The following is a 21,506-nucleotide window of genomic DNA, read 5'->3' on the forward strand; positions in this document are numbered from 1 at the left end:
ACCGTACAACCTAAATTTCTGTTATCTGTGACATTGATCTGCTCATTGTCGTCATCTTCTGTCATGGCGTTTGTAGATTCTGGCGCCGCTTTGAACTTAATGGACTTTGAATTTGCTAGACGTTGTGGTTTCCCCTTGCAGTCTTTGGAGAACCCTATTCCTTTAAGGGGCATTGATGCTACACCTTTGGCTAAAAATAAACCCCAGTTTTGGGCACAGGTGACCATGTGTATGGCGCCAGCCCATCGGGAGGATTGTCGCTTTCTGGTGTTGCATAATTTGCATGATGCTATTGTGCTGGGTTTTCCATGGTTGCAGGTACATAATCCGGTGTTGGATTGGAAATCTATGTCTGTGACTAGTTGGGGTTGTCAGGGAGTTCATGGTGACGTTCCTTTGATGTCAATCTCCTCTTCCCCGTCTTCTGAAATTCCAGAGTTCTTGTCTGATTTTCAGGATGTGTTCGATGAGCCCAAGTCCAGTTCCCTTCCACCGCATAGGGACTGTGATTGTGCTATTGACTTGATTCCAGGTTGTAAGTTTCCTAAGGGCCGACTTTTCAACCTGTCTGTGCCTGAACATACCGCCATGCGGAGTTATATTAAGGAGTCTTTGGAGAAAGGGCATATTCGGCCATCTTCTTCACCATTGGGAGCGGGATTTTTTTTTGTTGCCAAGAAGGATGGCTCCTTGAGACCCTGTATTGATTATCGCCTCTTGAATAAGATTACGGTCAAATTTCAATACCCTTTGCCTTTGCTTCCCGATTTGTTTGCTAGGATTAAGGGGGCTAGTTGGTTTACTAAGATTGACCTTCGAGGGGCATATCATCTTGTTCGTATTAAGCAGGGTGACGAATGGAAAACTGCGTTTAATACGCCCGAGGGCCATTTGGAATACCTTGTGATGCCTTTCGGGCTCTCTAATGCTCCATCTGTTTTTCAGTCCTTCATGCATGATATCTTCCGGATTTATCGTGATAAATTCATGATTGTATATATGGATGACATTTTGATTTTTCCGATGATTGGGAGTCTCATGTGAAACAGGTCAGGATGGTATTTCAGATCCTTCGTGATAATGCTTTATTTGTGAAGGGGTCTAAGTTACATAGTTACATAGTTACATAGTTATTAAGGTTGAAGGAAGACTGTAAGTCCATCTAGTTCAACCCATAGCCTAACCTAACATGCCCTAACATGTTGATCCAAGGGAAGGCAAAAAAACCCCATGTGGCAAAGAGTAACTCCACCATGGGGAAAAAAATTCCTTCCCGACTCCACATACGGCAATCAGACTAGTTCCCTGGATCAACGCCTTATCAAGGAATCTAGTGTATATACCCTGTAACATTATACTTTTCCAGAAAGGTATCCAGTCCCCTCTTAAATTTAATTAATGAATCACTCATTACAACATCATACGGCAGAGAGTTCCATAGTCTCACTGCTCTTACAGTAAAGAATCCGCGTCTGTTATTATGCTTAAACCTTCTTTCCTCCAGACGTAGAGGATGCCCCCTTGTCCCTGTCTCAGGTCTATGATTAAAAAGATCATCAGAAAGGTCTTTGTACTGTCCCCTCATATATTTATACATTAACATAAGATCACCCCTTAGTCTTCGTTTTTCCAAACTAAATAGCCCCAAGTGTAATAACCTATCTTGGTATTGCAGACCCCTCAGTCCTCTAATAACCTTGGTCGCTCTTCTCTGCACCCGCTCCAGTTCAGCTATGTCTTTCTTATACACCGGAGACCAGAACTGTGCACAGTATTCTAAGTGTGGTCGAACTAGTGACTTGTATAGAGGTAAAATTATGTTCTCCTCATGAGCATCTATGCCTCTTTTAATACATCCCATTATTTTATTTGCCTTTGTAGCAGCTGCCTGACACTGGCCACTGAATATGAGTTTGTCATCCACCCATACACCCAGGTCTTTTTCATTGACGGTTTTGCCCAGAGTTTTAGAATTAAGCACATAGTTATACATCTTATTACTTCTACCCAAGTGCATGACCTTACATTTATCCCCATTAAAGCTCATTTGCCATTTATCAGCCCAAGCTTCTAGTTTACATAAATCATGCTGTAATATAAAATTGTCCTCCCCTGTATTGATTACCCTGCAGAGTTTAGTGTCATCTGCAAATATTGAAATTCTACTTTGAATGCCCCCTACAAGGTCATTAATAAATATGTTAAAAAGAAGAGGGCCCAATACTGACCCCTGTGGTACCCCACTGCTAACCGTGACCCAGTCCGAGTGTGCTCCATTAATAACCACCCTTTGTTTCCTATCCCTGAGCCAGCTCTCAACCCACTTACACATATTTTCCCCTATCCCCATTACTCTCATTTTATGTAACAACCTTTTGTGTGGCACCGTATCAAAAGCTTTGGAAAAGTCCATATATACTACGTCCACTGGGTTCCCTTGGTCCAGTCCTGAACTTACCTCTTCATAGAAGCTGATCAAATTAGTCTGACATGAACGGTCCCTAGTAAACCCGTGCTGATACTGGGTCATGAGGTTATTACTCTTCAGATACTCCAGCATAGCATCCCTTAGAATGCCCTCCAGGATTTTACCCACAGTAGAGGTTAAACTTACTGGCCTATAATTACCGAGTTCAGTTTTTGCCCCTTTTTTGAATATTGGCACCACATTTGCTATACGCCAGTCCTGTGGTACAGACCCTGTTATTATGGAGTCTTTAAAGATTAAAAATAATGGTCTATCAATGACTGTACTTAGTTCCTGCAGTACTCGGGGGTGTATCCCATCCGGGCCCGGAGATTTGTCAATTTTAGTTATTTTTAGACGCCGCTGTACTTCCTGCTGGGTTAAGCAGGTGACATTTAATGGGGAATTTTTATCACTAGTCATTTTGTCTGCCATGGGATTTTCTTTTGTAAATACTGATGAAAAAAAGTCATTTAGCATATTGGCTTTTTCCTCATCCTCATCCACCATTTCACCCAGACTATTTTTAAGGGGGCCAACACTGTCATTTTTTAGTTTCTTACTATTTATATAGTTAAAGAATATTTTGGGATTATTTTTACTCTCTCTGGCAATGAGTCTCTCGGTCTCAATCTTTGCTGCCTTGATTTGCTTTTTACAGAATGTATTTAATTTTCTGTATTTATTTAATGCCTCCTCACTACCTACTTCCTTTAATTCTCTAAATGCTTTCTTTTTGTCCCTTATTGCGCCCCTTACAGCTCTATTTAGCCATATTGGTTTCCTCCTATTTCTAGTATGTTTATTCCCATACGGTATATACTGTGCACAGGTCCTATCCAGGATGCTAATAAATGTCTCCCATTTTCTTTGTGTATTTTTGTGTCTCGGTATCGTCCCAGTTAATTGCACCAAGATCCTCTCTCATCCGTTGGAAATTTGCCCTCCTGAAGTTTAGTGTCCTTGTCACCCCCCTACTACCCATCTTATTAAAGGTTACATGAAAACTTATTATTTTGTGATCACTATTCCCCAAGTGACCCCCAACCCTTATATTTGATATGCGGTCTGGCCTGTTGGTTAATATTAGGTCTAGCAGTGCCCCCCTCCTTGTTGGGTCCTGAACCAGTTGTGAAAGGTAATTGTCTCTCATAGTTGTCAAAAACCGATTACCTTTGCTGGAACTGCAGGTTTCTGTTCCCCAATCTATTTCAGGGTAGTTGAAGTCCCCCATAATAATGACTTCTCCTTGAGTCGCAGCTTCATCTATTTGCTTTACGAGGATATTCTCCATTGCTTCCATTAGTTTTGGAGATTTATAACAAACCCCTATCAGTAATTTATTATTTTTTCCCCCTCCCCTTATCTCCACCCACAGAGACTCTACATTTTCATTAGATTCACCTATATTATCACGCAGGATGGGTTTTAAGGTCGATTTTACATACAGACACACCCCACCCCCTCGCTTATCTGTACGGTCATTTCTGAACAGGCTATAGCCCTGCAAGTTAACAGCCCAGTCATGGCTCTCATCCAGCCACGTCTCAGATATCCCCACCATGTCATAATTATGCTCCAACAACATTAGTTCTAATTCATCCATTTTGTTGGCGAGGCTTCTGGCATTAGTATACATGCACTTGATGTTACTCTCTGTACCTCTATTCTTTCTTAAATTACTAACTGTTCTAACCCCACCCCCCATGCCACCGCCACCCCCAACTTCCTTATTTGTGCCCAGGTCTCTATCTGCACTATCTTCCCCTCTCTCTTTGGAGTGCAGAAGGTTTCTTTTTTGGGCTTTATTTTTTCTCCCTCATCTATAGAGATGGATCCGGTTAAGGTTCAGGCCATTCATGATTGGATTCAGCCCACGTCCGTGAAGAGTCTTCAAAAATTTTTGGGCTTTGCTAATTTCTATCGCCGTTTCATTGCTAACTTCTCCAGTGTGGTTAAACCCATTACCGATTTGACGAAAAAGGGTGCTGATGTGACGAATTGGTCCTCTGCGGCTGTCTCTGCCTTTCAGGAGCTTAAACGCCGATTTACTTCTGCCCCGGTGTTGCGTCAGCCAGATGTTTCTCTTCCATTTCAGGTTGAGGTTGACGCTTCTGAGATTGGGGCAGGGGCCATTTTGTCTCAGAGGAATTCTGGTGGTTCCTTGATGAGGCCATGTGCCTTCTTTTCCCGAAAGTTTTCGCCTGCTGAACGTAATTATGATGTCAGCAATCAGGAATTGTTGGCTATGAAGTGGACGTTCGAGGAATGGCGACATTGGCTTGAGGGAGCCAAGCACCGTATTGTGGTCTTGACCGATCATAAAAATCTGATTTACCTCGAGTCTGCCAAGCGGCTGAATCCTAGACAGGCTCGATGGTCTTTGTTTTTCTCCCGTTTTGATTTCGTGGTCTCGTATCTTCCGGGTTCTAAGAATATTAAGGCTGATGCCCTTTCTAGGAGCTTTTTGCCTGATTCTCCGGAGGTCCTTGAACCGGTCGGCATTCTAAAGGAAGGGGTGGTCCTTTCTGCCATCTCCCCTGATTTGCGACGGGTTCTTCAGGAATTTCAGGCTGACAAACCTGACCGCTGTCCAGTGGGGAAACTGTTCGTTCCTGATAAATGGACTAGTAGAGTGATTTCGGAGGTTCATTGTTCTGTGTTGGCTGGTCATCCTGGTATTTTTGGTACCAGAGATTTGGTTGGTAGGTCTTTTTGGTGGCCTTCTTTGTCGCGGGATGTGCGTTCTTTTGTGCAGTCCTGTGGGACTTGTGCACGGGCTAAGCCTTGTTGTTCCCGCGCTAGTGGGTTGCTTTTGCCTTTGCCGGTCCCTGAGAGGCCTTGGACGCATATTTCTATGGATTTTATTTCAGACCTTCCGGTTTCCCAGAGGATGTCGGTTATCTGGGTGGTTTGTGACCGGTTTTCTAAGATGGTTCATTTGGTGCCTTTGCCTAAGTTGCCTTCCTCTTCTGATTTGGTTCCATTGTTTTTTCAGCATGTGGTTCGTTTGCATGGTATTCCAGAGAATATTGTGTCCGACAGAGGTTCCCAGTTTGTTTCTAGGTTTTGACGAGCCTTTTGTGCTAGGCTGGGCATTGATTTGTCTTTTTCTTCCGCATTTCATCCTCAGACAAATGGCCAAACCGAGCGAACTAATCAGACTTTGGAAACTTATTTGAGATGCTTCGTGTCTGCTGATCAGGATGATTGGGTGGCTTTCTTGCCATTGGCCGAGTTTGCCCTTAATAATCGGGCTAGTTCGGCTACCTTGGTTTCGCCCTTCTTTTGTAATTTTGGTTTTCATCCTCGTTTTTCTTCAGGGCAGGTTGAGCCTTCTGATTGTCCTGGTGTGGATTCTGTGGTTGACAGGTTACAGCAAATTTGGGCTCATGTGGTGGACAATTTGGTGTTGTCTCAGGAGGAGGCGCAACGTTTTGCTAATCATCGTCGGTGTGTTAGTTCCCGGCTTCGGGTTGGGGACTTGGTCTGGTTGTCTTCCTGTCATGTTCCTATGAAGGTTTCTTCCCCTAAGTTTAACCCCTTAGTGACGGAGACAAATTTTTGAAATCTGACCAGTGTCACTTTATGTGGTAATAACACTGCAACGCTTCAACAAATCCCAGTGATTTTTCGTGACACATTATACTTTATGATAATGGTAAATTTAGGTCAATATGTTTAGTGTTTATTTATAAAAAATATCAAAAATTTGAGCAAAATGTTAACAAATTAGCAATTTTCAAAATTTGAAGGATTATCCCTTTAATCCAGATAGTCATACCACAGCAAAACATTAATAAATAACATTTCCCACATGTCTGCTTTACACTAGCACCATTGTAAAATGTTATTTTATTTTGTTAGCATTTTAGGAGGTTTAAAAATGTAGCAGTAATTTTTCATTTGTTCAAGGAAATTTACAAAAAAAATTTTTTTTAGGGACTTATCCATGTTTGAAGTGACTTTAGGGGTCCCATATATTGGAAAACCCTCAAAAGTGATACCATTTTAAAAACAGCACCCCCTAACGTATTGAAAACTGCAGTCAGGTACTTTATTAACTCTTCAGGTGCTTTACAGGAATTAATGCAAAGTGGTATGACAGAAATGAAAATGTGTATTTTTACCACTTAAATGTAGCTAACTTCTGAACAGGTTACAACAGCCGTCAGACTCTAAGGCCGCTATTTGGTCATGAATTGCCATCGCAAACATCAGGACCACACAATCATGATCTGAGGGCACCAATTTGGATAAAGAGGAAGCCCTCCCACTCTGTTAACCATTTATAATGATGTAGTGACTATTGACAGCAGCATCTAAGGGGTTAAACAGATATAGATGGTGCAAACACTGATCGTGGCTGATACAGCAAGTTGTCAGCTATAGTGTACAGCCGACAGCTGCTGGATTGTCACCTGTATGGGGAGGCTATTCTCTTATATCTCAGGTCAGTTAAAAGACGTATTGGCTGTCATTAAGGGGTTAAGCCTCGGTTTATTGGTCCTTATAGGATTTCTGAGATTATCAATCCGGTTTCTTTTCGTTTGGCCCTTCCGGCATCTTTTGCCATCCATAATGTTTTCCATAGATCTTTATTGCGGAAATATGTGACGCCCGTTCTTCCCTCTGTTGATCCTCCGGCTCCTGTGTTGGTTGATGGGGAGTTGGAGTATGTGGTTGAGAAGATTTTGGATTCTCGTTTTTCGAGACGGAAGCTTCAGTACCTTGTCAAATGGAAGGGTTACGGCCAGGAGGATAATTCTTGGGTTTTTGCCTCTGATGTCCATGCTGCTGATTTGGTTCGGGCCTTTCATCTGGCTCGTCCTGATCAGCCTGGGGGTTCTGGTGAGGGTTCGGTGACCCCTCTTCAAGGGGGGGTACTGTTGTGAATTCTGCTCTTGGGCTCCCTCCGGTGGTTGTTAGTGGTAGTGCAGTGGTCTCTGGATTGTAAGGTAGGGCAGGTGTTTCTGCTTATTGCAGCTCTATTTGGTATTTAGGTGTGTAGGATCCATCAATCCCTGCCAGTTGTCCATTGTATCTTGGAGGGATTGCATCTCTGTCTGGCTCCACTTGCCCTGCTGTCATTTCAGCTAAGATAAGTGTCTGGTTTTTTGTTCTCTGTAGCACGCATGCAGTGTGCTTTTATGTGCAGTGCAATCTATTGTGTTTTTGTCCAGCTTAGACTTTGTTTGGATTTTTCTGTCATGCTGGATTCTTTGGAGATGCAGATATACATCCTATGTCTTTAGTTAGATGTAGTAGATAGTATATTCTGCTGTGGATTTTTCTAGAGTTTTAATACTGACCGCTTAGTACTCTGTCCTATCCTTTTCTATTTTAGCTAGAAGTGCCTCTTTTGCTAAACTCTGTCTTTTCTGCCTGTGTACGTATTTCCTCTTAAACTCACAGTCAATATTTGTGGGGGGCTGCCTATCCTTTGGGGCTCTGCTCTGAGGCATGATAGGATTCCCCATTTCCATCTTTAGGGGTATTTAGTCCTCCGGCTGTGTCGAGGTGTCTAGGCCATGTTAGGTACATCCCACGGCTACTTCTAGTTGCGGTGTCAGTATTAGGATTGCGGTCAGTATAGGTACCACCTACTCCAGAGATAGTCACATGCGGCTCCAGGGTCACCGGATCACAACACTGAGGGCAGTTGAGTCATGTGGGGATACTGGGGAGTACGCTCGGTGAGGGGGAGGACGCAGAGAAGTAGTCTGCGCTCCCCTCCCCTCCTGCTGCCTCCTCCCTTGGAGCTCCTGCCGCCCCCTCCATGGCCCCCCATGCAGTGATTACCTGCACCTGGCTCCCGCACTGTCCTCTTCCGCCACCCGAGCACCAAATCCTTCATTCCTCTGTCAACTGTCACCCGAAATCCCCTTGGTTAGTCCCGGCCACTTCCAACCCACTGCTGCTCTCCATTGGCTATGGAGTGGGCGGGGCTATGTGCAGTGGGTGTGGCTTGATACATACACACACACATACACTCAGCTTTATATATATATATATAGATAATTATACTACTGTAAATTTTATTTTTAGTTATTTAATTATTTATTGTGTATTAGCAATTTATCAAGGAAATGGCATTGAAGCTGGAGTCAGAGTGTAGAAATATAGAGAAACAGGAATTCGATTTACCAACTCCACAGCCCTAAGTAAAGTTTAGGCATATCACTTACAATTGTAATCACACTTGGATTGGTGAGGGTCTCCACTCTGAAACTAAGAATGCCTATTGTCAATGGATTGTTTATCATGTAAATCATACCTAATACTTTATTTTTCTTACAGTTGAAAACAGAACAAGCAAAAGTGGTGAACAGAAGCATTTAGTAACTTTCTTCACACTCAACTTCATCCAAAATGTGGCCTGTTGTAACGCAACTTTTATTGTACATATTCTTCTGCAGGGCAGGTAAGAGACATTTTTAGATCTTTAATGTGGAATTCATCTTTAAAGGTAATTTGGCAGTAGGATTAAACACGCAAAACTATTTATATGTTCATGGATCTGTTTCAAAGACAAGTCCAGCAATAACTTTACATGGTCAGTCTGTTTCTCTTTTACTTATAAATCAGTCTTTGAATTGATATGCAAATGAGATTAAGAGCTATTGTAGAACTGAAGCCTTTGTCACTCCAGCACTAGTCAACACCTTGAACCACCTTCCCATTCATGACTGATGGCTACTTTGCCTGATGTCACACAGCAAAGAGACATCGGCCAAGCAGGAGAGGGCAAGCACTGGGTGGGGAATAGAGCTGGAGTGACACAGGCTTCAGATCTAAATTGCATATCAATTCAAACAGGAATTTCTTGGTAAAGGAAGAATGGACTGTCCATGTAAATATATTGCTGGACTACAAAGAGCTATACAACCATATGAATAGGTAGGGGAGATGAAATCCTGACAAGCAGTCATGTATGCAATATAATAAATGAATGAGTCTTATGCAAAGGCTATTCTTCATAAACTTTACTATTTCGGCATTTTATTAAAATAGAAAATGCTACACTCTTATTTTGCTTAGCCATTTTTTTCTGAGCAAAATCGAACACAGTCGTTGGAATGTAGGGTAATCTAAGGCTTCTTTCACACTTCCGTCTTCCAAATCTGCACAGGATCCGTCAAGACGTTAAAATGATGTATTCTGTGCAGATTGTGGAAAATGTGTGTACTGGGCCCGTCTTTCTGATGGACCCGTCGAGCCTTTGTGCACCTGTTGTGTATGCATCTTCGCAGCGGTTTTCCGCTGAGAAAACGCATACACAACACAAACCAGGTAAAAAAAAATAAAAAATTGCAGTATTCTCACCTACCGGCATTCCCACGCAGCGTCACCGAGGCTCCCAGCAGCTAGAGTTACGTCCTAGTAATACATTGCGAAATCTCGCGAGAAGTCGCGGTCTCGCGAGACAGCGATTTCTCTCGAGATTTTGCAATGTATTGCTAGGAAGTAACACTAGCTGCTGGGAGCCTCGGTGGTGACGCTGCGCAGTAACGCCGGTAGGTGAGAATATTGCGATTTTTTATTTTTTTAATTATTTTTCACATTATATCTTGTTACTATTGATGCTGCATAGGCAGCATCAATAGTAAAAAGAGAAAGAGAGCGAGCGAGAGAGAATTTCCCTGACGGGAAATTCTTCCACGCATGCTCTCTTTGAAAAGGCAGGACCCGTCGCTGGATTCCTGCTTTTCACAGGCAGCAACGCATCCTGCGCCCATAGGCTACTATTGTAGCCAGTGACGGGCAGCGCAGGATGCGTCACTGACCGATTTTCTGACGTGCAGAAAAAACGTTCCTCTGAACGTTTTCTCTGCCCGACGGACCAATTTTTTGAACAGGATCCAGTGAAAGACGGATGAAACGGATGGCCATCCGTCACAATCCGTCGCTAATACAAGTCTATGAGAAAATGCAGGATCCTACAAATTTTATTGCAGGATCCTGCATTCTCAAAAATGACGGATTGTGATGGGAGGTGAAAGACGGAAGTGTGAAAGAGGCCTAAACATGCACATTGCTTTTATGTATCAACATGAGTTTTATATTTTAGAAGAGAGGTTCAATGTATTGCTGGTAACAAGTTCATAACCGAGCCATTTTCTCCTCTTCCTGACCAGGTACATTTTCAGGTTTTATTGTAAAAGCTTGTTTAATGATCCTAAAAAGTATTCTGAGTTTTGATATTTAAATACTTTTTGCCCTTTTTGTTTGCGATACGTGGTACTTAATGTTATGTCATGTTTATATCCCTTTATTTTCTTGGCTGATAATGGAGCAAATGTAAATGTATTTTTATTTTTTATGACCAGAAAGGACTGCTAAAAACACTTTTAATCGTGTTTCCCTTTTGGTAGAAATTATTCTAAACAGCCAATCACAGCAATTTCAGTGTTTCAGGCACAGAAATTGCCTGAAACACTAAGGTCCAACTATGATCGGTGCTGTAACGTGTAACACTGGCACAGAGGTTCTTATCGGCGGTAAGGCTACTGCCGATAAGTCCAATGGTCAGAGCGCTGCGGGGTCATGCTGTCAGATGTCAGCATGACCCCGCAGCTGTGACTGTGACTCGCAGTGGTGACCCATGTTAAAAACCTTACTGCAGGTCAGCTGGCATGAGCTGATGAGACTACTGCTCCCATCAGGCTAAGTCTGCTGTCACTGCTGTCTCCTCAGCCGGCGCCTGTGCACACAGCTAAAAAAAAAATAGTAAAATAATTACATACATATTCAAATAAAAATAAAAAAATCCCATTATACCCACCTTACACCAAGTCCCGGATGTGACTGCTCTACCCAGCCGCCGGTGATACACTGACAGGAGGTTATCGCTCCCGCAGTGTATCAGTGAGCTGCCGTGTGAGAGTTCTACAGAGTTCATCAGCTGATCAGTTCCAGTTCTCTCGCTTATGGCACCGCTGCGTGAGAACTTTTTCACGGCAGCTCAGTGCTATACACCATACCTCCCAACTGTCCCGGATCCCGCGGGACTGTCCTGATTTTGACAGTCAGCCCCGGGATCCCGGGAGGGACATTAGTTGTCCCGCACTACGTGCCTTGGGCGGGGACAATGCAGGGGGTGGCACCTAAGTAACTTAGGTTTGTGGCTGTTTTTTTTTTAATAAAAGCTGGGTCACCTCCCCACCGACCCCGCCCCCTGTGCGGCGCTGCGCTTCCTGCCACGCTGAGGGAGAGAGGCTGAGAGCCAGCAGCGGTCAAGATGAAAGGTCAGCGACTCACTACCTCCTGTGTGTGCACGGAGCTCCGGCTTCTCCTGCTCTTAGCTGGTATCCCGGCAGAGAAGGAGAGACGGGGGAGGTGCCGGGACAGTGCAGAGCTGTGAGCAGCCGGAGAAACTGAAGAGCTGCACATGGACATCAGCCGCCCCTGCACCACAGAGGAGATTGTGTGTGTGTGTGTGATGTGTGTGATGCTGCATGTGTGTGTGTGTGTGTGAGATGCTGCATGTGTGTGTGTGTGTGTGTGAGATGCTGCGTGTGTGTGTGTGATGTGTGTGTGTGTGTGTGAGATGCTGCATGTGTGTGTGAGATGCTGCATGTGTGTGTGAGATGCTGCATGTGTGTGTGTGTGAGATGCTGCATGTGTGTGTCTGATGCTGCATATGTGTGTGTCTGATGCTGCATGTGTGTGTGTGTCTGATGCTGCATGTGTGTGTGTCTGATGCTGCATGTGTATGTGTGTCTGATGCTGCATGTGTGTGTGTGTGTGTCTGATGCTGCATGTGTGTGTCTGATGCTGCATGTGTGTGTGTGTGTGTGTGTGATGCTGCATGTGTGTGTGTGTGAGATGCTGCATGTGTGTGTCATGTGTGTATGAGGTATCTGGTGTGTATGTGATGGCTGCGTGTGTGTGATGGGTGTGTGTGATGGCTGCGTGTGTGTGTGTGATGGCTGCGTGTGTGTGTGATGGCTGCGTGTGTGTGTGATGGCTGCGTGTGTGTGTGTGATGGCTGCGTGTGTGATGCATTTGTGTCAAAGCTGCATGTGTTTGTGAGCTGCGTTTGTGATGCTGCGCGTGTGTGTGTGATACTGCGTGTGTGTGTGTGATGCTGCGTGTGTGTGTGTGATGCTGCATGTGTGTGAGCTGCGTGCGTGTGTGAGCTGTGTGTGAGCTGTGTGTGTGCTGCATGTGTGTGAGCCGTGTGTGTGAGCTGTGTGTGTGTATGTGAGCTGCGTGCCTGTATGTCATTATACAGTGTGGAGAACTGTGGCCATTATACAGTATGGAGCATCATGTGCAGTCATTATACAGTATGGAGCATCATGTGCAGTCATTATACAGTATGGAGCATCATGTGCGGTCATTAGACAGTATGGGGCATCATGTGCAGTCATTATACAGTATGGAGCATCATGTGCAGTCATTATACAGTATGGAGCATCATGTGCGGTCATTATACAGTATGGAGCACTATGTGTGGCCATTATACAGTATGGAGCATCATGTGCGGTCATTATACAGTATGGAGCATCATGTGCGGTCATTATACAGTATGGAGCATCATGTGCGGCCATTATACAGTATGCATGCGGTCATTATACAGTATGGAGCGTCATGTGTGTTCATTATACAGTATGGAGCTTCATGTGTGGCCATTATACAGTATGGGGCATCATGTGTGGTCATTATACAGTATGGAACACTGTGTGGCCATATTTTTTTGTTTATAATTATTGTATATGAAACAGTGTGATCAGCAGTGCTAAAGGGGTGTGGTTGGGACGTGGATATGGGTGTGACTAATTATGAATGGGTGTGGTCAGAGGCGTGGCCTAAAATTTGCCCTCTTTCCCATCTTCAAAAGTTGGGAGGTATGCTATACACTGCTGGAGCGATTGCCTCCTGTCAGTGTATCGCCGGCTATTTTTGAGAGCAGTCACATTAGTGACTGCTCTCAAAGTAATCAGAATAATCGTGGGACATTATGAATTATCTTATCTAAGCGGACAGGTGAGGAATATTGTGGTTTATTATTTTATTTTTGCTGCAGGAGACGTTGGCGTTCTGTGACTATGGTTTAATTAAGATTCATTAACGAAGTCTGTGTCATTATTTCAAATAAATGACTATATTCTGTGTGTGTGTTTTTAAACAATATGACTATTGTATAGAATATAGACACCTCTCCTTTACTAACCTGTGGGTTTGATGTCACCTGACAATACAAAGGTGACATCAACCCCACAAATATGAACAGCTACAGGGCAAGTGGGAAGAGTGAGGTTAAGCGCCAGATTCGGCGCCTCTTATAGACATCTGTCATGATCTCTGCAAGCAGAGATCATAGCAAGCCTATAGAGGGACAAGCTCTCGGAAGATGGAACTATACTGACCATGAACTAAGCCTGCCGCGCAACTAGAAATAGCCAGGTAGCATTTCCTATTTATTGCTAGATGCCCAGCTCTGGCCTAAGACCTAAATAGCTAGCAGAGGGAAATATAAGACCTGGCTCACCTCTAGAGAAATATTTCAAAAGCAGACAGTAGCCCCCCACATATAATGACGGTGAGTTCAGATGAAACAACAAACGCAGCAGGAAAATAGTCTTAGCAAATTTGAGGTCCGCTTCCTAGATAGCAGAAGACAGATAGTATACTTTCATGGTCAGCAGAAAAACACTAACAAAACACCATCCAGAGATTACCTTAAACTCTGGCATTAACTCATAACACCAGAGTAGCAATCCCTGATCAACGAGAGCTTTCCAGACACAGTAACAAAACTTCAGCTGTGAACTGGAACAAATAGGCAAACGAAACATGGACAAAAGTCCAACTTATCTAGTAGTTGTCAGAAGCAGGAACAAGCACTGAGAGGCATCAGATAACATTGTTGACCGGCAAGAAACCACCAGAGAAATGAGCTTAAATAGCGACACCCACTACTGATGGAACCAGGTGAAACAGGAAAGAGGATGACAAGTCCAATTCCACAAGCGGCCACCGGGGGAGCCCAGAATCCAAATTCACAACAGTACCCCCCCCTCAAGGAGGGGGCACCGAACCCTCACCAGATCCACCAGGGCGACCAGGATGAGCCCTATGGAAGGCACGAACAAGATCAGAAGCATGAACATCAGATGCATTGACCCAAGAATTATCCTCCTGGCCGTAACCCTTCCAGTTGACCAGATACTGGAGTCTCCGTCTGGAAACACGAGAGTCCAAAATTTTCTCCACAACGTACTCCAACTCACCCTCAACCAACACCGGAGCAGGAGGCTCAACTGAAGGTACAACAGGCACCTCATACCTGCGCAATAACGACCGATGAAAAACGTTATGAATGGAAAAGGACGCAGGGAGGTCCAAACGGAAAGAAACAGGATTAAGAATCTCCAATATTCTATAAGGGCCGATGAACCGAGGTTTAAACTTAGGAGAAGAGACCCTCATAGGGACAAAACGAGAAGACAACCAGACCAAATCTCCAACACAAAGCCGAGAACCAACACGACGATGACGGTTGGCAAAACGCTGAGTCTTCTCCTGGGACAACTTCAAATTGTCCATAACCTGCCCCCAGATGTGATGCAATCTCTCCACCACCGCATCCACTCCAGGACAATCCGAGGATTCCACCTGACCGGAGGAAAATCGAGGGTGAAACCCCGAATTACAGAAAAACGGGGACACCAAGGTGGAAGAGCTGGCCCGATTATTGAGGGCGAACTCTGCCAATGGCAAAAAAGCAACCCAATCATCCTGGTCAGCAGAGACAAAACACCTCAGATATGTCTCCAGGGTCTGATTAGTCCGCTCGGTCTGGCCATTAGTCTGAGGGTGAAAAGCAGATGAAAAAGACAAATCTATGCCCATCCTAGCACAGAATGCCCGCCAAAATCTAGACACAAATTGGGTACCTCTGTCAGAAACAATATTCTCAGGAATACCGTGCAATCGGACAACATTCTGAAAAAACAGAGGAACCAACTCAGAAGAAGAAGGCAACTTGGGCAGAGGAACCAAATGGACCATTTTAGAGAAACGGTCACAGACCACCCAGATGACAGACATCTTCTGGGAAACAGGCAGATCTGAAATAAAATCCATCGAGATGTGTGTCCAAGGCCTCTTAGGAATAGGCAAGGGCAACAGCAGTCCGCTAGCCCGAGAACTACAAGACTTGGCCCGAGCACAAATGTCACATGACTGCACAAAGACTCGCACATCTCGTGACAGGGAAGGCCACCAGAAGGATCTTGCCACCAAATCCCTGGTACCAAAAATTCCGGGATGACCTGCCAATGCAGAAGAATGTACCTCAGAGATGACTCTACTGGTCCAATCATCCGGAACAAACAGTCTATCAGGCGGACAACGATCCGGTCTATCCGCCTGAAACTCTTGCAAGGACCGCCGCAGATCAGGAGAAACGGCCGACAAAATTACTCCCTCCCTAAGGATACCTGTGGGTTCAGTATTACCAGGAGAGTCCGGGTCAAAACTCCTAGAAAGGGCATCTGCCTTAACATTCTTAGAACCCGGTAGGTATGACACCACAAAATTAAAGCGAGAAAAAAATAAAGACCAGCGCGCCTGTCTAGGATTCAGGCGCCTGGCAGTCTCAAGATAAATCAAATTTTTGTGGTCAGTCAATACCACCACCTGATGCTTAGCCCCCTCTAGCCAATGGCGCCACTCCTCAAACGCCCACTTCATGGCCAAAAGCTCCCTATTCCCAACATCATAATTCCGCTCTGCGGGCGAAAATTTGCGAGAAAAGAAGGCACAAGGTCTAATGACGGAGCAGTCGGAACCTTTCTGCGACAACACTGCCCCAGCTCCGATCTCCGAAGCGTCAACCTCAACCTGAAAAGGCAGATTCACATCAGGCTGACGTAACACAGGGGCAGAGGCAAAACGGTGCTTAAGCTCCTGAAAGGCCTCTACAGCATGAGGGGACCAATTAGCAACATCAGCGCCATGTCTGGTCAAATCAGTCAGTGGTTTAACGACATCCGAAAAACCAGCAATAAATCGGCGGTAAAAGTTGGCAAAGCCCAAAAATCTCTGAAGACCCTTAAGAGAGGAGGGCTGAGTCCAGTCACAAATAGCTTGCACCTTGACGGGATCCATCTCAATGGAAGAGGGAGAAAAAATATACCCCAAAAAGGAAATTTTCTGGACCCCAAAAACGCACTTAGACCCCTTCACACATAAAGAATTAGACCGCAGAACCTGAAAAACTCTCCTGACCTGCTGGACATGAGAGTCCCAGTCATCAGAAAAAATCAGAATATCATCCAGATATATTATCATAAATTTATCCAGAAAATCGCGGAAAATATCATGCATAAAAGACTGGAAAACTGAAGGGGCATTAGAAAGACCAAAAGGCATGACCAAATACTCAAAGTGGCCCTCGGGCGTATTAAATGCGGTCTTCCACTCATCCCCCTGCCTGATCCGCACCAAATTATACGCCCCACGAAGATCAATTTTAGAGAACCACTTAGCACCCTCTATACGAGCAAACAAATCAGTAAGCAATGGCAATGGGTATTGGTACTTAACAGTGATCTTATTCAGAAGCCGATAATCAATACATGGTCTCAAAGAGCCGTCCTTTTTTGAGACAAAGAAAAACCCAGCTCCCAAGGGAGAAGAAGATGGACGAATATGTCCCTTTTCCAAAGACTCCTTTATATATTCCCGCATAGCAGCATGTTCCGGCACGGACAAATTAAACAAACGACCCTTTGGATATTTGCAACCCGGTATCAAATCTATGGCACAATCGCACTCACGGTGCGGAGGTAACGACCCAAGCTTGGGTTCGTCAAAGACGTCTTGATAATCTGAGAGGAACTCAGGGACTTCAGAGGGAATGGACGACGAAATAGAAACCAAAGGTAAGTCCCCATGAATACCCTTACATCCCCAGCTCAACACAGACATTGCTCTCCAGTCCAAGACTGGATTGTGAGACTGCAACCATGGCAATCCCAGTACCAAATCGTCATGTAAATTATACAGCACCAGGAAACGAATAATCTCCTGGTGATCCGGATTGATACGCATGGTTACTTGTGTCCAGTATTGTGGTTTATTATTAGCCAATGGGGTGGAGTCAATCCCCTTCAGAGGAATAAGAGTCTCCAAAGGCTCTAAATCAAAACCACAACGATTGGCAAAGGACCAATCCATAAGACTCAGAGCGGCGCCAGAGTCAACATAGGCGTCCGTGGCAATGGATGACAAAGAGCAAATCAGGGTTACAGACAAAATAAATTTAGACTGAATGGTGCCAATGGAAACAGACTTATCAAGCTTCTTTGTACGCCTAGAGCATGCTGATATAACATGAGTAGAATCCCCACAATAGAAGCACAATCCATTCTTCCGTCTAAAATTCTGTCGCTCGCTCCTGGACAGAATTCTATCACACTGCATACTTTCTGGCGTCTTTTCCATAGACACCGCCAGATGGTGCACCGGTTTGCGCTCCCGCAGACGCCTATCAATCTGAATAGCCATTGTCATGGACTCATTCAGACCTGCAGGCACAGGGAACCCCACCATAACATCCTTAACGGCATCAGAGAGACCTTCTCTGAAAGTTGCCGCCAAGGCGCACTCATTCCACTGAGTAAGCACAGACCATTTACGGAATTTTTGGCAGTAAACCTCAGCTTCGTCTTGCCCCTGAGATAGTGCCATCAAAGTTTTTTCTGCCTGAAGTTCCAAATGAGGTTCCTCATAAAGCAAGCCCAAGGCCAGAAAAAACGCATCCACATCGCGCAACGCAGGATCCCCTGCTGGCAATGAGAAGGCCCAATCTTGAGGGTCACCCCTGAGCAAGGAAATCACAATCCTAACCTGCTGAGCAGGGTCTCCAGCTGAACGAGACTTCAGGGACAAATAAAGCTTACAATTATTTCGGAAATTCTGGAAGCTAGCTCTATTCCCTGTGAAGAACTCCGGCAAAGGAATTCTCGGCTCAGATACTGGAGCATGTACCACAAAATCTTGTAAATTTTGTACTTTCGTGATGAGATTATTCAAACCCGCAGTTACACTCTGAAGATCCATTATTGTCAGGTGCACACAGAGCCATACAGAGATGAGGAGGAGAGAGAGAAAAAAGACTGCAGCAAGGCAAACTGGAGGAAAAAAAAAAAAAAAAAAAAAAAAATACCAGCAGACTTCTTATAACTCTCCTTTCTCAACCTGGGTCTTTAACACTTTATTGGCCGGTCAAACTGTCATGATCTCTGCAAGCAGAGATCATAGCAAGCCTATAGAGGGACAAGCTCTCGGAAGATGGAACTATACTGACCATGAACTAAGCCTGCCGCGCAACTAGAAATAGCCAGGTAGCATTTCCTATTTATTGCTAGATGCCCAGCTCTGGCCTAAGACCTAAATAGCTAGCAGAGGGAAATATAAGACCTGGCTCACCTCTAGAGAAATATTTCAAAAGCAGACAGTAGCCCCCCACATATAATGACGGTGAGTTCAGATGAAACAACAAACGCAGCAGGAAAATAGTCTTAGCAAATTTGAGGTCCGCTTCCTAGATAGCAGAAGACAGATAGTATACTTTCATGGTCAGCAGAAAAACACTAACAAAACACCATCCAGAGATTACCTTAAACTCTGGCATTAACTCATAACACCAGAGTAGCAATCCCTGATCAACGAGAGCTTTCCAGACACAGTAACAAAACTTCAGCTGTGAACTGGAACAAATAGGCAAACGAAACATGGACAAAAGTCCAACTTATCTAGTAGTTGTCAGAAGCAGGAACAAGCACTGAGAGGCATCAGATAACATTGTTGACCGGCAAGAAACCACCAGAGAAATGAGCTTAAATAGCGACACCCACTACTGATGGAACCAGGTGAAACAGGAAAGAGGATGACAAGTCCAATTCCACAAGCGGCCACCGGGGGAGCCCAGAATCCAAATTCACAACAGACATCACCCCTGAAGAAGCCACATACGATGGTGGCGATACGCGTGGGGTCGCTTCCTCCTCCCTCATTCTTGTTCGTCAGCATTGCCCCACCTGCAGTACTTTCATCCTCGCACGTCCAGGCTTGACAGTCTATTTTCCCTGAATGCACAACCTTTTTTGGTTTTATCCAATGTGCACCACCGAAACCTCTCACCAGGGTCTTATCATCTTAGGCATCTAACCTCTTCTGTGCCTTATTTGTGATATGCACTCTTGCACTATATATATTTACATAGCTTGACTCTTTTTCTTTTTACCAAATTATTATGTGTATTAGGGTCTATATTTTTGCTCTTGTTTATATAGCTCTTTTACTATAGGCGCTATTTATTTTCTTTTTTACATGATACTGTTGACATAGACCCATCACATGCTGGGCATATTGGGCTTTACTAATTCAGCATACTTTTTCGAGCTTGGTATACTATCCTATTCAAGTGTATAATATTGCTTATTCTGTATAGAGTCATATTTGGGGCCACGCATATTTTGGAACAGTTTTTTCGGAGGAGTGTCACTGCTGTATTATGGGCATGACAGGTGCATTCACCATGTTTTGGTTTTGAAAATGTTTTAATATTGTCTTTTGTTTGCATTGTTGATTACTAAATAAAGTATTGTTTTTTACTCTTATTCCTGGTGATCTCTATTTTTCAGCATTTGCCTCTTCCCTTGTCTTTGCTCATGCCCTGTTATTAATGTGCTGCAGATGATCCCATTCATCATTTAGTGTTTATTGTATCTTAGGTGTGCCCTCCTTTTTTATTTTTGTATTCTAACATGCTGGTGGTCAAGTACAAGGACAAGAGGGATGTCCTTTTCTTGTTGACCATACATAATGACTGCACCACCCCCACCTCTGTACAAGGTTCCTCTACATAGGTCACTAAAGCAGACGGCGTCATGTGGTACAACAAGAATATGGGGAGAGTTGATCTCTTGGATCAAGTCCTCCAGCTCTACAGTGCCATGCGAAAAGCTAAGGTGTGGTACAAGATGTTCGCTGTGCACATTGTACAGTTGGCATTGTAAAATGCTTTCACGCTGTGGCGATGTGCAGGCCAGACCGGGACCTTCCATCAGTTACAGGAGGTTGTGATCAAGTCCCTAATATGTGGCAGCAGGAAGGAGTGGGCCCCAGTACTTCTAGAACTGAAGGGGCCCATGTTGTGTTAGGGCAACATTTCCCCGGGGAGGTCCCTCAAACTGAAAAGAGAGGAAGGTCGCAAAAAAGGTGCAAAGTATGTTACAAAAGGGGGATACAAAAGGACAATCCTGTTCTGTTTCAGAGTCTTCCACTCATCCATGGACTACTAAATTTATTTCTGACTTGCACAACTCATATATACCAACCTGATGCACTTTGCTCAACTCAGATGCCAACCTGTTGCATTCTACACAACTCCCATACAGTGGCTTGCAAAAGTATTCACTCCCTTGGCATTTTTCATTTTTTGCTATCTCTCATTTCTTTTTATTATGAAGCAAACAACAAATAGGACAAAATACTGAAAACTTCAGTCTGCATAATTATTCACCCCCTAAAGTCAGCACTTTGTAGAGCCTCCTTTAGTGGCAGTTACAGCTGCAAGTTACTTAGGTTAAGTCTCTATAAGCTTTCCACATCTTGCCACTGTGATTTTTACTTATTCCTCAAGGTAAAGCTGCTTTAGCTACTTCAAGCTAGATGATTTTCTCTGGTGAACAGTAATCTTCAAGTCTGACCACCGATTCTCAATTGGAATAAGGTCTGGGCTTTGACTAGGCCACACCAAAACATTTACACGCCTTCCCTTAAACCACTTGAGTTACGCTTTAGTTGTATGCTTTAGGTCATTGTGTTGTTAAAAGGTGAACCTCATCTCACAACCAGGAATTTAACTTTTATTTTAGGGTTTGCATCAGTTTAAGAACATGCCTACAACTGTGAACATTTGGTTTTCTTTTTATTGTGAAGCAAACAACAAATAGGACAAAATACTGAAAACTTCAGTATGCATAACTATTCACTCCCCTGAACTAATTTCTTTGTA

The 21,506-nt window shown here is 44.1% G+C and overlaps 1 protein-coding gene across 2 annotated transcripts in view; it reads left to right on the top strand.

Moving 5' to 3' along the window:
- CNTN1 (contactin 1) overlaps positions 1–21,506 on the top strand; it is a 279,575-nt gene that overhangs the window by 130,504 nt on the left and 127,565 nt on the right. For both annotated transcript variants that reach the window (XM_077265109.1, XM_077265110.1), the window contains exon 3: positions 8,768–8,891. In XM_077265109.1, coding sequence (XP_077121224.1) covers positions 8,840–8,891 — 52 coding nt within the window. In that variant the 5' untranslated portion in view covers positions 8,768–8,839. The remainder of the gene's footprint in view (positions 1–8,767; positions 8,892–21,506) is intronic.

The sequence above is a fragment of the Ranitomeya variabilis genome, chromosome 5 (assembly GCF_051348905.1).
Source record: "Ranitomeya variabilis isolate aRanVar5 chromosome 5, aRanVar5.hap1, whole genome shotgun sequence".
In the NCBI taxonomy this organism is placed as follows: Eukaryota; Metazoa; Chordata; class Amphibia; order Anura; family Dendrobatidae; genus Ranitomeya; species Ranitomeya variabilis.